Source organism: Chroicocephalus ridibundus, chromosome 5 (genome assembly GCF_963924245.1).
Source record: "Chroicocephalus ridibundus chromosome 5, bChrRid1.1, whole genome shotgun sequence".
Classification (NCBI taxonomy): Eukaryota; Metazoa; Chordata; class Aves; order Charadriiformes; family Laridae; genus Chroicocephalus; species Chroicocephalus ridibundus.
The window spans coordinates 77,025,362-77,041,386 of record NC_086288.1 but is presented as its reverse complement, the minus strand read 5'-3'; the positions used below and the strand labels follow the sequence as shown (position 1 = coordinate 77,041,386).

At 41.6% G+C, this 16,025-nt stretch overlaps 1 protein-coding gene across 3 annotated transcripts in view; it reads left to right on the top strand.

The window, feature by feature from the left end:
* FAM149A (family with sequence similarity 149 member A) overlaps window positions 1-10,645 on the top strand; it is a 34,892-nt gene extending 24,247 nt beyond the window's left edge. Inside the window, exons 5-14 of one of the 3 annotated variants that reach the window (XM_063336159.1) lie at window positions 861-986; window positions 1,144-1,320; window positions 3,209-3,399; window positions 4,864-5,006; window positions 6,179-6,282; window positions 6,490-6,717; window positions 7,034-7,154; window positions 7,894-8,031; window positions 8,423-8,501; window positions 9,323-10,645. In XM_063336159.1, coding sequence (XP_063192229.1) covers window positions 861-986; window positions 1,144-1,320; window positions 3,209-3,399; window positions 4,864-5,006; window positions 6,179-6,282; window positions 6,490-6,717; window positions 7,034-7,154; window positions 7,894-8,031; window positions 8,423-8,501; window positions 9,323-9,396 — 1,381 coding nt within the window. In that variant the 3' untranslated portion in view covers window positions 9,397-10,645. The remainder of the gene's footprint in view (window positions 1-860; window positions 987-1,143; window positions 1,321-3,208; window positions 3,400-4,863; window positions 5,007-6,178; window positions 6,283-6,489; window positions 6,718-7,033; window positions 7,155-7,893; window positions 8,032-8,422; window positions 8,502-9,322) is intronic. The other 2 variants (XM_063336160.1, XM_063336161.1) reach the window with 2 other exon arrangements.
* The last annotated feature ends 5,380 nt before the right edge of the window (window positions 10,646-16,025 follow it).

Sequence of the window (16,025 nt, the reverse complement as noted above, 5' to 3'; positions counted from 1 at the left end):
CTTGGCTCAGCATGTGGGAATAAATATACTTGAGAACTGTCATTCATAAGAGAAAGATCAGATCTATTTTAGAAAGAAAGCTTTGCGGTTTTGGCTGGCAAAATAAAAAGCAAAAAAGGCTATTGCTTAGACCTTCATGTGACATAAAGTGCTGTTCTGGAAAAGGTTCTCTGCAGAAAATGTGTTCAGGTGAATCTGAATGTTTCTGCTTGTGCTACAGGTGCGACTGGCAAATTCTTTTGAGATCCCTTGTGAATTCTAGTGGAAAAAACAGTTCAGTAAGCAGTGATTGTTATTGACCTGTCCTATGTTCAGAAATTATTCTATAGGGTGATGTTTTGGTGCACATTTCAATAGAGTTGCTCTGCCCCTGTGCATTACACATGTTGGAGTTTGTGCGTTTTCTGAACATTAATTCAACCCTTACCTATCCACACAAACGTTTTGGATTAGGATTTCTGCTCACATTGATAGTTCCTGGAATTGGATAAGTGAAGTCATAGCAGATGCGATTTGTCTTCTGCATCCATTTTTAAACATTTCTTATGGAGTTTTGATAAGAAAGGAAGTGTGTTTACTTAATCTGCTTTTAGAACAATCTAACAAGTTTGACCGTTTGCTCTTAAAAATTGTAAGCTAGAATCTCATCTTGAGTATATCAGCTTAATTTTAATGACTTAAATGCTAGGCAAAGTTAATGTATTATACAAGGCCTCGGATCCTCCATAAATTGTTTTTTCAAAGCAAAGGTAAGGTGTGGTTTCGCATTGCCTACTGTTTGTAAGTATTTGTATTCTTGATATTTGCATATGGAGTGGATTTCCATCTAAGATACCGCTCGCTCTCTCCTTTTTATTCAGGGTCCTGGGAAAGCAGCTCCTATTGCCGACGGATGAAGGCTTTCAGCATTTTCAGAGCAGAAGTGACACCTGTGTGGATACTAAGTGTTTACCTGGCCTCTGTGAATGTACTAGTAATATAAAAGAGTATGTTATTTTTTTTTAAAGTTTTCTTTTTGGTCTTCCCTCTTCAGAAATATGTGCAAATATTACTTTTGTATTACTGAAACATTTCAATGTAAGTAAATATGCATTTTCTTCTTTCTTTGAATATTTAATTCTCATCTTACTGATACTTTTTCAGGCTCTGCATTTCAGGCTCTAAACTGATCCCAACAGCATCTCCAGTACATAAATCACTAGATCCAAGTTCCACGAGGATTTCTGCCCCCGACTCATCCCTGTATTCATTCCTGGAAGAAGAAATCTATGATGTGGATGGAAAAATAGAAGAATATCTTGCCTTTGACAACAAGGAACTGTAAATAACAGATATGTGTATTTTTGAAGAATAAAATGGAAAAGTATCAGTGAACCCAGTGAGGGTTCATACATTTTGTTTCTTTTCTGTAAAATGCAATTCCTTCTGTCCCTGTGTTCGGTAGCGCAGTGGTCAGAGCACTCACTGGGCATGTGGAAGATGAGGTATGTTGTCTTTCTAGGGGTTCAAAACTCACAGCTCCCATGTCAGAGGAATGTGTCTTGACCACTAGTTGCTTTGAGGTGTTTTGTGCATGGAGATTCGATAAAATGAACATTTAATTTTGAGGCGGGGAGCAGAATGAAGGAATCCCTTCTCCCCAAGTGAGTGCCTTGACCACCAGGTTGTTGAGGGTCATTACACTGTTCATGCTCTCATTGTCTGCCCTAATAAATCTGAAATTCTTTCCTTCTGTAACAGCTTTGTGAGGAGAGGTGCAGGTACAACCTGCATTTGGAGCACTCTTGTGAGTGACAGGAGTCATGCAGCTGTCTTCTTGAGAGTGCACCCTAGGTTTTCCGTGGCCCAGTTGAACGTTCCAGCAGCTAGGCTACTGGGTGGGTGAAAGACCATGAAGGCTTGGGTGACTGTCTTTTTGGAAGTGGTTTGGGTTTAAGAATCCTTTTAAGATTCTTCTCTCTTCGTTTTGCTGAGTAGGCAAACTTAATTTGGGAAGAGAGACTTGACTGAAGGTGCGTTTCTTTTCTTTGTGCCTCCTTGATATGTTGTTTCTTGTTTCCTACGATTCTGAAATATCTTGTTCTCCATAACTAAAACGTCAGGTGTTACAAAACCTAAGAAGAAAACAGTGTGGTCGTTTTGTGAGTTGGACCATTCAGCCAAGTCTCAGTTATAGTTCAGAAGTTTGCAGTCCAGTTTGAGCAAGAAGTGAAGAAGTGACTGAGAAGAGAAAGGGAGATAGTAGAAACCAGTATGAATTTGGGATCATACTTGTAATCTCAAAAAAAAAAAAAAATTGCATTTCCTTTGATGGCATTAAAAAAAGAAATAGAGTAGTTTGGGTTGGAAGGGACCTTTAAAGCCCAACCCACCTGCCATGAGCAGGGACATCTTCAACTAGATGCTAGATGCTCAAAGCCCCGTCCAGCCTGACCTGGAATGTTTCCAGGGATGGGGCATCTACCACCTCTTTGGGCAACCTGGGCCAGTGCCTCACCACCCTCAGCACAAAAAAAAAAAAAAAAAAAAAAAAGAAAGAAAAAAGTTTAAGCCTTTCTTCCTGAGAGGTGTATTTGAAGACCAAGTTAGGAAATGTTGCTACACTGTGCTTCCCTACGTAGGGAGGGAGGGGAAAAAATAAAGAAATAAAAAATGTAACTGTCCACACCGTAGTGGAAAGGGAGGAGGCGAGCGTAAGGCTGTGGGCTCTGCTACTCTTGTCAGGCTGCAGAAATCCTTTCAAATTGCTTGTCTTGGGGCGGAGTGTTGCAGGTCTGTGCAGGTACACAGGATGTGATAAAAAGAAGTGTTTTATGTGATAGTCCTCCTGCCAAATGCAACAGGCAGTAGTTCATAGAATCATTCAATGGTTTGGTTTCCTTGTGTTATGGTGAAAGCATAGGATTTAGTCTCAAATGACTAAGTGCCACATATAAAGCTGCTCCTTCTAGAGCTGAAGATCTTCCTGTTGTAACACCCTGACTGGATTTTTTAATTTTTCACCTGCAAGCAAAAGAAATCATTATATGTATTTGACAGGTTCTGTTCCCATGGGTACTCTCTATGCTTGAGTTTGAATTTTTTTGTGATCTACATCTGACTGGCTTTTCTTCCATATGTGTGTTTCTATTCATTCAGTGCATTAGAAGGGGAAAAAAAAAAAAATCAAAATTCGTGGGAATTCATTTGCATTTTCTTCCTTTATTAGTGATGATGAGAGTTGGGAACAAAAGAAAATGCGTCTTGCTGAGAAGAGGAGTAAGCGTGGCATTCCCCCTGTTTCTCCCAACGCCTGTATCAAAGATGCTGTGGCTTCTGAAGTATTTGATTGTATCTGGAGCAGTGTAATCGGAATATTGGAGGAGCTGATTAAAAAAAATTGGGAAACAAGTATCACAGGTATTTGGTATTTTTAGATATGGTATTTTGGTATTTTTAGATATGGTGTTTATCAAATCTGACTCAGGAAAGTGATTTTTTTTTTTCTCCCCTTAAAGCTTGGGGAATCTGGTTATTTTAAGATAGCCATATTGGTAGTACAGCATTACAAGATGTGTAATGCCTCGCCACATCAGTGCATACACACCCACCCACCCCCAGCACCTGAAATATAAACGTTTCTACTAATTTTCAGGTAGTTTTGTATATGAGGTATAAAAAAAGAGAGAAAACTGATTCAAAGAGCTTCATAGCAGGAGAGCTTGTTTAAAAAAAATAATAAAACCCTCTTAATCACTGGCTTGGGCTGCAAATTGCTTCTCTTAGCAGGGGATCACTCGATGACGTGATCTGAATCTGGAACCTCGGAATCAAAGTCTAGTCCTCGTTGTTTGAGCTTGGTTAATAAAAAGAACCCTTAGTTAGTCAGATTGTTGAAGCGAGATAAGACGGCCTTGCTGATGGTGCAGGATTTCTTGAGTTTAATACAGGATGAAGAAATGGTGGTGCATGTAATTTTGGTTTATTTTATGGTTTTATATTCTAACAGACTGTAGCGAGGAAAAGCAAAAGCTAGGAAAATTAACTGGAAGTGCAATTTTATTTGTGTTGTCTTTGGAGGCTCAGGGAAATCTCACTTCTTCTTTCAATGTATTTTAAAAGGACAGTAACAGAAGAATACCTGGGGGTGGGTTTTGGAAATTACCTCAAATTTCAGGTACGCTTAACGTAAGTCTACAACAAAGGAAGAAATGGCAAAATTTTACAGAATACTCGCAACATCAGAACTTAACATTTGAGGTGTTACTGAAATATAAAGGGCTTTTCACACCACAGGGGGATTGTTTAGCTCAATATTATACTTTAAGGAAGATAGCTTAGCAGTTTTATGATAGGTGCGCGCTTTTATCTTTATGAAGGTCATAAACGTGTGACAAATAGATAGCTAACCAAAGTATTTCAGCTAGGAATGTAAAAGAATTTGGGTTTAATCGAAATAAGATGGTGGTATATACATAAAATGAAACACTGCGTAGCTGCTGTCAGACAAGGACAGGATCAATAGACTTTTTTCTTGTATATATATTTTTTTTTCTGCTTAAAAAATAATCTTTGGTAAATTTTAAATAACATTCCAAGAGTCTTAACAGTATTTTCTTACACAAACACACCTTCTCCAACTCTACCTGCATAGACCAACTTGTTTGTCAGCGTCAGAGAAAGCATAAAGTAATGGGAATGCATTCAGAAAAACATCATTTATGGTAGATTTTAAAATATCGCAGAAGCTTGAAACTATATGAAAGTCTTTATTTACTGTGAAGTGTAATATTGTTTGAATCCCAACAGATGATGGCTGGTAAACCTATAAAATACCTCTTATTCTCTCTACGGGTTTTTTTGGGTTTTTTTGCTGTTGTGCAGAGGGTGACAAACAGGTGGAAAAACTGAAAGCTCTTACAACAAAACTGCCACATTTGCCAGTTGTTCGTATTACAGCAGATGCTGCGAACGTTCCTCTTTCCAGAAGCTCTGAAGCACGAAGCGTATCTTTTGTTTCCTCGCAGGTAAAAATAGCTTTCTGTGAAATGGAGTTCTTTTTACTCTGCACGTTGGAAAGAGTCCTGCTTGAAAGTAGAAAAGACTCAGGGTTTTTTCTTTTTTTTATTTTTCCTTTATTTTATTTTTTCTTTTATTCTTTTTTTTTTGTCTTTCTCTTTTCTTTCTCTTTTGTCCTTTTTTTTTTTAAACTCATTACATATTCTTAAAATATTTAATCTCCTTTTAAAGGAAGGTTCATTAAATTTCTTTACTATCACTTGTTCTTTGGTTGTTCTTAAAGGCATGGTTTACCACTAAGATATTGCTGAAGCTGGTTTACAAAAAAACACATTAGACTGCATTCTGTCCTTAGAAAAAAGTTCTGCTTTTATTATCGTCCAGTCATTTCCTCTTGGTAGCATTAAGAGAACAAACTGGGCTCTTCCCTGGACCGCAGGGATGTGAAGTTGCAACTTAAAGTGCTTTACTCACAACCCTGAAAGTTTCAGACTCTCTCGTTCCTTTTCATTTCCTTTGCCTCTGCTGTGTGTCCGTTCAGCCTTCCCTGTCGTTGTGGAAGCTCATGTTTGTATTGATCAAATGCCCTTTTTCGTCCTCTGTCTGCCTCCTCCCTCTGTCCCCTGCTTCCCGTTCTGCACATCTTTTATTTTCCAGCCACTGCTTCTGTTTGGGTTTTTTTTCCCCTGTCTCTCTCTGTTCAGTTCAAGCAGCTTCATTCTCTTCCGTCTGCTCTTTTTCCGTGCTTGTTAGGTTGTGAGATAAGAGACGCGGAACAGAAAGCAAAGCAGTCTCGGTGCTCCCCGTTGCTGCGCTTGGTTCTGCAGTGCTCCCAGCAGCCAGAAGTAGTAAAATGAGAAATTCCCAGGCTCTGTGTCCACAGGCTGGAATGTGCTGAGGGAGTATCAAAGTTCAGAGAATCGAACTCCGGCTTAAACTAACACTTAGATTGCAAATTGAGTTGCAGTTCAGTAACAAAATTATCCAAGTTCTGTTTGTAAGAATCTGTTTAAAATAAGCAAAACAACACATTTTCCCCATCTACTACTGAGGATTCTACTGAGCCACCTTAACATAAACTTTTCTAAAGAAACAAGTAAAATATCTCCTAACTACGTGCTTTTTTGAGGTCTTCCTTCAAAAAAAGTAAAGGTTAATGCGTATTTGTTGCTTTTACTAGGCTCACCGCTTCTCCAGCAACTTCTGTAGTGATTTGAATGGCGTGATGACAATTCAAGCTAAACCGCTCCAACGGAGGCACGTTGCCACAGTGGAAAAAATACAGTAGGTGTTGGTATTGGTGTTTTCAAAATGCGGCATAATTCATATCATGTAAAAGATATTTTGCCATAAGAAGGCAGTCATCTCCTCTGTGTACCACTGATGCAGCAGCGATTTGTAGAGGTTGCAATGATGCTCTGTTAAGAAATCCTGTTTTTTTTTTTTTCTTCATCCGCATTCCCTGTCTCATTCTCCTTCCTTTTCCCCTAGGAATGGGCAAGAAGACAAACAGCAGAGCATTGGCTGCAGTGCTCCAAATGCAGTGCACGCTAGGTTGGGGAGAACCGCTGGTAACAGCGTTCTCTCATCGTCTCGGGTACTGCTGGCATCTTCTAGGAAGCTACCAAGCCATCGTAGGTTACCTTCTCTCACTTCTGACCAACTCTCCTCAAAAGCTCCTAATATGTACAATGATGAAATCCTTAGGGGGACTAAATTGTGAGTTTTTTCGTTTTATTCTTTGCTTTCCTCAGAACTTTGCTGAAATTTCACCGGTGAAGGATTTTGCGAAATATTTGAGAACTAATCCGAGATTCATTATCGATTCTAGAATTCAGAGAGAAAAACAAAGCAAGCAGAACCATGTTTTTTGAGGAGAGGCATTTGTTTTAATTTATTTTTGCTATGTTAGGTGCTGTTACTTTCTGTAGCTGAGCTCTATAATGAAATGTACTGCTTAATAATTTCATATTACTTCAGTGAAAAAGTCTTTAATATGAATTTTCTTAAAAGAGAAATCCTTAAACTTCTGCAGGGGTGCCAGCTCAGATCGTTTATCTTCTGCTCGTGCACCTACAACCCGGAACAAGTTACCACCGATAAACTCAGAGGCTGTTGAACAGTATCTTTCAGTACCTCGCCTGCAACAGAGCTCTGTAAGTTGTGTCCATTTTTGTACTGGTGAAGAACTTCAGGCTATTGGGAAATAAATTGTTCTGTGTCACTAGTGGAAATGAGCAATTTTACAGTTTGTTTTGGTTCGTATTTATTATATGGTCTTTGCGTGCTAATGCGTGTTACATTGGGGTACCATTAGAATGCAGCAGAAGCCAATTTCAAACTCCAGGTCACAACCGGATCGTGGTGGTAAGGCTTTCCTCTGAAAACAGAAAAATCTGTGTGGTTTTTTTTTTTTTTACTGCATCTGGATTTAAATAGCTCTTTTCAGTGTTTTATAACCTAACATTAGCGAATAACAAGTAGAAAATTATACTGACTGAAGTAGAAAAGGATACTGACTGGAAAAAAACCCATAAATATTATTGATACTGGTCTGTTTTTGAAGGTTAGGGAAGTAATAAGTCACCATAATGAAAGTAAATTGGTATCTTGATATTATTTTGCTTCTGAATAATATTTTTGAGACATGTCTAAAGTCTGTTATTGGTATTATTATTTTAATTAATAGAAGCATTTGGGAATCGTAGACTAATACTAGGGAAGAGTCTCAAATCTCTTTGAAAAACATGAATACCCTTAATTTACCTTAAATTGGTGGTTTTGGTTAGCGAAAACTTATTTTTCTTTTGTCTTCTGGGGATTTTTTTGTATGGCAACGGAAAAATTATTGTTTTAACCAATTCAGTTGCTGCATTCTCTGAATGCTCTCTCCAGTTCTCTCAGCATCGAGGACGATTTGCTCACAGCAGAGTGTCAAGTGCTGTGCCTGGCAGTACAGAGCAACGGCCACTCAGAGAAAGAACTGTTATTATTGAGCAATTTTCAAGACCCAACACAACTCACACATTCAGGGTGAGTACATTACAATATAAGCAGAGATGTGGGAAAGGGAAGAAGCTTCCATTCATGCCCACTGTTGGTCTACAGAAGGTCTCGTTTAGCGGGTCTCTCCTGATTTTTGGTCTGCCTGTGGAGAGGAGGATGTTAAAAGTCTTTGGGAGGGTGTAGGACCTTCAAAAGCAGGGCTACTGTATGAGGAAGAGATATTTTTTTTCAAGTCTAATGCATCAAATGGTTCCTGAGAGGATGTCTCTGCACTAGAAGTGTGCAGGTTTAGTACTGCCTGGGGCTTTGCAGCTTGGTAGGACTCACTCTGATGGACGAGATCATAAAAGCTGTAATTAAACCATTTTGGTAGACGAACATACCGTACTAGCTAATAGTATGTCTGTCTTTTTCACAGACAGACACACCTCAGAAGAGATCGCTGACTCCCATGGATTTCGCTAACCACAGAGGGCCAGGTCAAGGATTTCTAATAGGTGGGCAAAGTAGGAATCACTTGGAAGGCAAAAGACCAGCAAAACCTATTAACCCATAGTACAGCCGAGAAGGAAAGTGCTTGGGGAGAGCCACCTTGGTGTGAAAGAAGAACAGGTGTGCTTGGCAGGGTCTTCTGAGTTTGGTTTTGAAGTTTCTTCTCACTTGGTCTGAGATAGCCCTAACTGTTAGGAACCCTGCAAAGCTTCTTTTCGTTGTTGTGACCTGGAAGGAAAAGGATTCTCCCTCATCTTAATATTTTTTAATTTTTTTTTAAGATTTCAGTATATTTACAATTATGGCAAGAGTATGTGGTGTACAGGCTAGGTGTTTTGCTGCTGCTAGAGTAGCAACACAAACACATGTTTGTGAACTGTTTCATGGCATAAATTTTATTTTAGCCCCCGTATAAATTCACCAAATCAGTGAACTTTTTATGTGGGGAAAAATAAAATTGAAAATGTGCATTTTTAACATAAGTATAAAGCTCTCTTCAATAAATAAAAGAATCAATATTGATTTGCAGCTGTGTCTTCCATTTATAACACCAAAGAAGAGAGCAGCCCTAGGTGACCTATTTAGTTCCATTGTTACAATAAAGCTATCTAACTCCTGAGGTATTTGAGTACTTTTGCATAACCTTTATTTGTTCCTTGAGTTTAAATAATTATATGATTGGCATAATTATATAAAAGGTGATGTAAGAATAAGGGTAGGTTAGCAAACATTGATGTGAGCAGACTGATAGAAGTAACTCGTCCATAATCTTGGAATGTCTTTCAGATTCTTCCGCAACTAACAAACAATATTTTATCTTTTCTAGGCTCACAGCATTACTACAGATCCTTTCAGAGAAATCCTCCGACCTTAAGGAAGAGATTTCAGATTGCTTCTTAACCCAGTTTAGGAAGAAGCAGAAACCCCTTGCACTGAATGGAAGACCGAAGCGCCAGATTTGCCAGCTAGTAACTTGGCTAAAAAAGAACGTGTGCAGTATGCTGGTTTCTGCTGAGCCTTGCAATCCTCAGGATGCCTGCATTGCCTTCTTTTCAAGTTGTCTGACCAGGGGTTAGATTAAAAATTAGAGCAAAATGAAATAAATGGCCAATGCGTCTGCTCTGTTTGCACAGTTAAGATGCTGCTGCTGCACTTTCTTCTCAGGCATTCCTCTTTTTTTCTGTCTTTCCTTAGGGAATTGTTCTTCTACCTGTAGAAGCAAATAAGTTATGTTTAGGCCACGAAGTCCTGTTCCCACTTTTTCGTGTTTCCTCAGTGTTAAAGACATTCTAGTCTATCCGAACATCAGTCATATATAAAATTTCTACTTTTAAACACGAGTTTGTGGTATCTCCTCTTTAACTGCTGTTTTGAAATTTCTCTGTTTTTCAGTCTGTCTGCTTTTTGCAGTTTCTCTCTTGTAAATGTTGTCTGTCTCTGCTTTTTCTTCTTCTTTTAATTCTTTTCAGATGGAATTCTTTCATTGCTTCTACTTATGCTGTTCTAATCGTCGGTAACTATGGGAACTGCTGGGATGAACGTTGTTTACAGGAAGCAATGTTTTCCCTGCCAGGCCAAATGTGTTTATAGATGCTGAGCAATTGCTGACAAGTCAGTACGACTGTTCCCAGCTCTTGAGATTTCTTAAAACATATTGCCTGTTGGTGTGCAAATTAATCATAATTTGAAATATCCGAGCCTTCAAAGTTTTAACATGGAAAATATTTCATACCTCTTTGTGTAGACCCAAATGGGAAGATCCAAGAGGAGGCTGAGATTCCGTTCTGCCCAGAGGTCACAGCCTTGGTCGGGTCCCAGGCGTTTGCCAGGGGGGATTCCTCCTTCCACCAGAGAGCCAGCAGTTTAAGTAGATGTGGCTGAAGAACTGTTGAAGGGGAAAGGGAGGAGGAGAAAAACTTAATTACTTGCCCAAATTGTGCAGTTAAGAACAGAATCAGTTTCTTCTACTTGGGAACTAATACCAGTTCTCCTCCCTTCTTTTTGGGAAAGCTGGAGGATTGGTAATCCAAGGCAAAGCATTTGTAATTGTATATTTTGTATCTGTACTGTTAATCAGATTTCTGGTTTTTGTAAGTGGTCATCAGGCACTGCATTCTTTTGAGTAAATGAAAGCCTTTTTAAATTACTTTCCTGGCATAGTACTTCTCTCCTTCGGCTACACTAAGTTGACTCGCTGGTGATATTATGGTACCAGAGAAAGCAGAATGCTTTTCCTTTGGGGTTGCAGGTCGATTTCATGCAGTTTCAGGTCAATTTGATGCAGTTTCTTCAGAAATATCAGGTCAAAGATGACATAATGTTCAAAATTCACATTTAAGTCATCTTCAGTGGTGTGTCTAAAATATACTTTTGCTCTCGTGAGTGCTCCCTCCTGTACTGTGTACACATTGACAAGAATGCAGAGAAACGGTGGCAAAATGTGTCCCTGACCATCTTGTGGCACTTCATGGCAGCCCAGATCTCACGTTGTGGGCTAAATGAAAAGCTGAATATGTGCCATTTTGGTTCTGCAATGGCAGAAGTGGGAACCACACAGTGAAGAGTGGTTCATCGTCTGGCACTTTGTGAAAGAGAGAGTATTGCTGACCTCTGTGAAGCGATGGAGCTGAGTCACTGGATTTCTGAATGGAGAGAAGACCAGAGTAACAAGCATCTGCTTCTGCAGCTTAAAAGGAAAGGCAAAATCTGTGGATTACTGCAGCAGCAATGGAATGCTTTCAGGTGGCAGAGGAGAGGGAAGAGAGATGATAGCATCACAGAATCGTAGGGATTGGAAGGGACCTTCGGAGATCATCTAGTCCAACCCCCCTCCCAAAGCAGATTCACCTAGAGCAGGCTGGACAGGAATGCATCCAGGCATGTTTTTAATATCTCCAGAGAAGGAGACTCCACACTCTGGATGTTTGCACCAGAACTATTTTCAGCACTTTTCCCTTTTGGTCAGTTTTCATGCACAGGACAGAATCATGGGTCATCTTTCAACCTGATAACCAATGTGTTGGATAGAGTTCTTCACTCTTGATTTTTGTTTCTCTCATGGTTGTGGGACTAATAAATCTCATTTTCCTTACTATCTGCACACCTAAGTATTTAGGAAGCCTCCTTATGCACAGGAGTAGTTTTGAAGTGAAAGTCTCTGTAAATCTGGACCCCTAGGGCCATGATACAACAGCAGCTGCTATGAACTGGGCCCTGTACTTAGACATAATCCTGAAGCCCAGAAGAAGGTTCACAGAGAACTGGATGAGGTGTTTGGTACATTTTCCATTCCTCCTTTATCAAGGTTGAAGAAGTGGAGGTAGGAACATGTCTTGTGGCCGTTTGGGAGCTTTCAGTAGCTAGAGGTGCTTGGGATGGGGTGCTGGAAGATCTGCAGGAAAGAGTACTGAGAAGGTTTCCCAAGTAAAGGGCACGGTTTTTCCCTATTTTTACTGTGAAGCAGATCATAGAAAGTCACATTTGCTGTTGTTTTGATCGTTCTCCTCCCTTTCCCTTTTCTCCTCAGGAAATCAAGTACCAAAAGGCACAAATATTCTTGTGGCCTGCACAGAGACCCCGAGAACTTCCCCAACCCAGAGGAGTTCAGGTCTGAGCAATTCTTCCCTGAAAATTGTAAGGGAAGGCACCTGTATGCTTTCCAGATATTTAACGTTGTTGATAGCTTGCGTGTAGCTGACATCTCTGGTCTCACTCTAGAGGTTGATGTGGAGGAAATTTCACCCCCATTTTCCCCTTCAGTCTTGCTGTGGTTTCACGGTAGGCTTTTCAGCTGGATGTAGGTGTCAAAGTGTTGGCAAAGATGGTGCTGCTGGGGTGGCTCCTGTGAGAAAAGGCCAGAGAAGAGAACACAGCCAGTATCTGCTGGCTCTGTAATGGACCCACTGAAGGACACAGCGGAGCCCAGCAGCCAAGTTTGTGATGCCTCTGTGAAAATGTATTTAAGAAAGGGTACAAAAATTGCTGGACAGACAGAGGAAGAGGGGGAAAAAAGAGAGAGCAAAACAGCAGTGCAAGGTTGGTGAAGGACGAGGAGGAGGTGCTCCAGGCAGCAGAGCACTCATTCCCCAGCAGCTCGTGGAGAAACCATGCTGGAGGAGGCTTATCCTCAAGGGCTGCAGCCCATGTAGGACCCATGCTGGAGCAGGATAAAACTGTGAGGAGGAGAAGGGAGTGGCAGAGAGGGACTTTTTTGTCTTTGTTTCTCTCTTCCCAACTCTCTAATTGGCAAATTAAAGTAAATTAAATTTCCCCAAGTTGAGTCTGTTTTGCCCATGATGGTAACTAGTAAGCAATCTTCCAGCCTTTGTCTTGACCCACGAGCTTTTTCGTCCTGTTTTCTCTCCCTGTCCTGTTGGAGTGAGGGGAGTGAATGAGCGAATGGGTGGGTGTCTGGCTGCTGGCCAAGGCTAACCCTCCACGGCTTCTAACAGGCCGTACAGCTGTGACTGTGTTATATGCAGGCGCATCAGATGTGGACGGTGAATTTCCTAGCACAGATGTCGGACACCAAATCTTCTGTGTTGCGAGAGCGCAGGTGGGCCGGTTTGCAGTATCATGTGTTTCTGTGACCCACCATCCACAAGTTCTTCCAGGTCTTAAACTGACCCTTTTATTCATGCTCCGTGACCTCTGTCTTTCTTCGTATAACGTGTAGCATGCTGCTAAATTATTTCTTTAAACTTGCTAGAATTTAGCAAGGAGGAGGCCCTGTAGGGTCTCGCCAAACCACAGAACAGTGGGCAGAATCTCCACCTGTGACCTTGGGGCGGGTTGTGGCCGTCCAACTTGGGAGTATGCTTTTTCCTTGACATAAAGATGAATAAACATAGGTGTGATGCTTTGGTAGCTACTTAGCGTTAATATCTATTAATTATCACAACATCACATTATCAGAATTGCTTTAGAACAGTAGGCTGTGAGGCTGTGTTCTGGCTGATGGGTGGTGGCCTGCTTTGTTGCAAGACATGTTGTTATTATGCTGGCATGGAAGATTTTGGTTTCTCAGAGAGGAGGCCTACTTCTGTATTCTCTTGGGGATAATTCATTCGTGCAAAACTTCATGTAGCGAAGGAGCCCAAATGATGGCTACAGAACAGAGCAGTTGCTGCTGTATGGAGAACACCAGGTTGCAGAAATGATAGCAAGGTGTGCTTGATTGAGGGGAGCATCACAGCAACCGGTCTGGCTCTGAACAACATAGCTCTGCTCTCTGTCTCTCAAATGCTGTTAACTTCCTTTACCTGTGTGAGGAACTGTAATCCACTGAAGGATTTGAAAATGGAGTCTTCCTCAAGCTTTGGGCTTTGAAGCCTAGGTTTTGGGGCTACAGTTGCTTGAAGTTCAGCATCAGGCCCTAAAATTCCTCTCTGAGGACTGGGGGAGATCTCTGAGCTGTTTGGCACTGATGGTGTCTTTTCATAGAATCACAGAGTGTGTTGGGTTGGAAGGGACCTCTAAAGGCCATCTAGTCCAACCCCGTGCAGTGAGCAGGGACATCTGCAACTAGATCAAGTTGCTCAGAGCCTCATCAAGCCTGGCCTTGAATGTCTCCAGGGATGGGGCCTCCACCACCTCTTCGGGCAACCTGGGCCAGTGTCTCACTGCCCTCAGTGTAAAGAACTTCTTCCTAATGTCTGATCTAAACCTGCCCTGCTCTAGTTTAAACCATTGCCCCTTGTCCTATCGCTACATGCCCTTGCAAACAGCCCCTCCCCAGCTTTCCTGTAGGCCCCCTTCAGGTACTGGCAGGGGCTCTAAGGTCTCCCCAGAGCCTTCTCTTCTCCAGGCTGAACAACCCCAACTCTCTCAGCCTGTCCTCATAGCAGAGGGGCTCCAGCCCTTGGATCATCTTCGTGGCCTCCTCTGGACCCGTTCCAACAGGTCCATGTCCTTTCTTGTGCTGAGGGCTCCAGAGCTGGACACAGTACTCCAGGTGGGGTCTCAGGAGAACAGAGTAGAGGGGGAGAATCACCTCTCTGGATCTGCTGGCCACGATTCTTTTGATGCAGCCCAGAATGCAATTGGCCTTCTGGGTTGTGAGTGCACATTGCCGGCTCATGTCCAGCTTTTCATCCACAAGTACCCCCAAGTTCTTTCCTGCAGGGCTGCTCTCCATCCCTTCACACTCCAGCCTGTATTGATAACGAGGATTGTCCCAACCCAAGTGCAGGACCTTGCACTTGGCCTTGTTGAACTTCATGAGGTTTGCTTGAGCCTACCTCTCTAGCTCGTCCAGGTCCCTCTGGATGGCATCCCATCCCTCTGGCCTGTTGACCGCACCACTCAGCTTGGTATTTTCAAATGGAGACATACTGTGTTAGCTCTTTCTTTGTGCAGGTGATGCCTGTTGTGGACAACAAACTGACTCTCTTCTTCAGTGCAAGTAACTTTATGTAGAAAGTTTAATCATGTTGTGATCATGTATGTTGAGAAAGAATTAAGTTCTTCCTAAGAAAAACCCCTCCTAATTGCAAGTTAATTGTAGTGATTGCTAAGTTAGCAACCGGTTAATCTTGCTTACTGTAGATGCTGTGTTTTGCAAGAGATGGCAAAAACATCAGGTATGTCTTGGCTGGGGCAAAGGACTAATGTAAAGAGCACGCCACAGTTTTTCAGAATGTGTTGTGTACTTCTTTTTTGTCCTTCTGTCATATCAGATCCATTTTAGCTTTGCTTTGCTTTGGGTTTTTGTTTTTCTTGCCAGTAACGATGATTTTGTCGATTTCCTTATTGAAGAACCCAGACCTGCATTCTAGGGACATCGTGCCTGTGGGCTGACATGGGTGCCTGCCCTCTGCCAGCACGGGCAGATGGGCTGCCACTTAGGTGAGAGGCTGATTAAAAGCAGATTTGCACTGTTACGCACGTTTATAAAAGCCAAGATTCACTAACCAGTGGAGTGCCCGCTGAAACCCAACACTGAGCTAAGAGCTCTCTGGGTGAAAAGGGAATGCTGATCGCAGTCTAGTAGGAAAACTCTTCAGGTACAGAACATCCTCCAAGGTTCGTAATGATTACAAATCTGAGTTAGGCCTCAGAGATGCCAGACCTTTTGTTTCGTCCTTCTTGGATATATCTTTTTTTATCTCGCTCCAGTGTAGCTGCTGCCTTTTGTTAGCAGCATCACCATTGCCAGCTGCTGGCAGGATTTTGCAATGTTTGTTCTGCTGTGTTCCCTGATGTTTTCCCTGTGGCTTTTCACCCTGTCCCTGCTGTTTCACTGGTTTTCAGTTGTTTTTTTTTTTCCTGCGGAAGGAGTTACCAGCAGTTAGAAACACATATTTTGATTCACAATCACAATTAACCACTTCATCTAACTATCATCTTCATGAAGGCAACAAACTGCAAGGCTTTTTTATGAAGAAGAGAGTATAATTACCCAGCTGATCTCCATGTTACAAAGACAAAAGGTGAGCCTCTTAGTCCTGCAGGCTTGCTTCCTTCCTGTGATGTCACCTGAACAAAAGAGGGGACTGAGGGCTATGTACTTTGCCTTTTTTTCTTTTTTT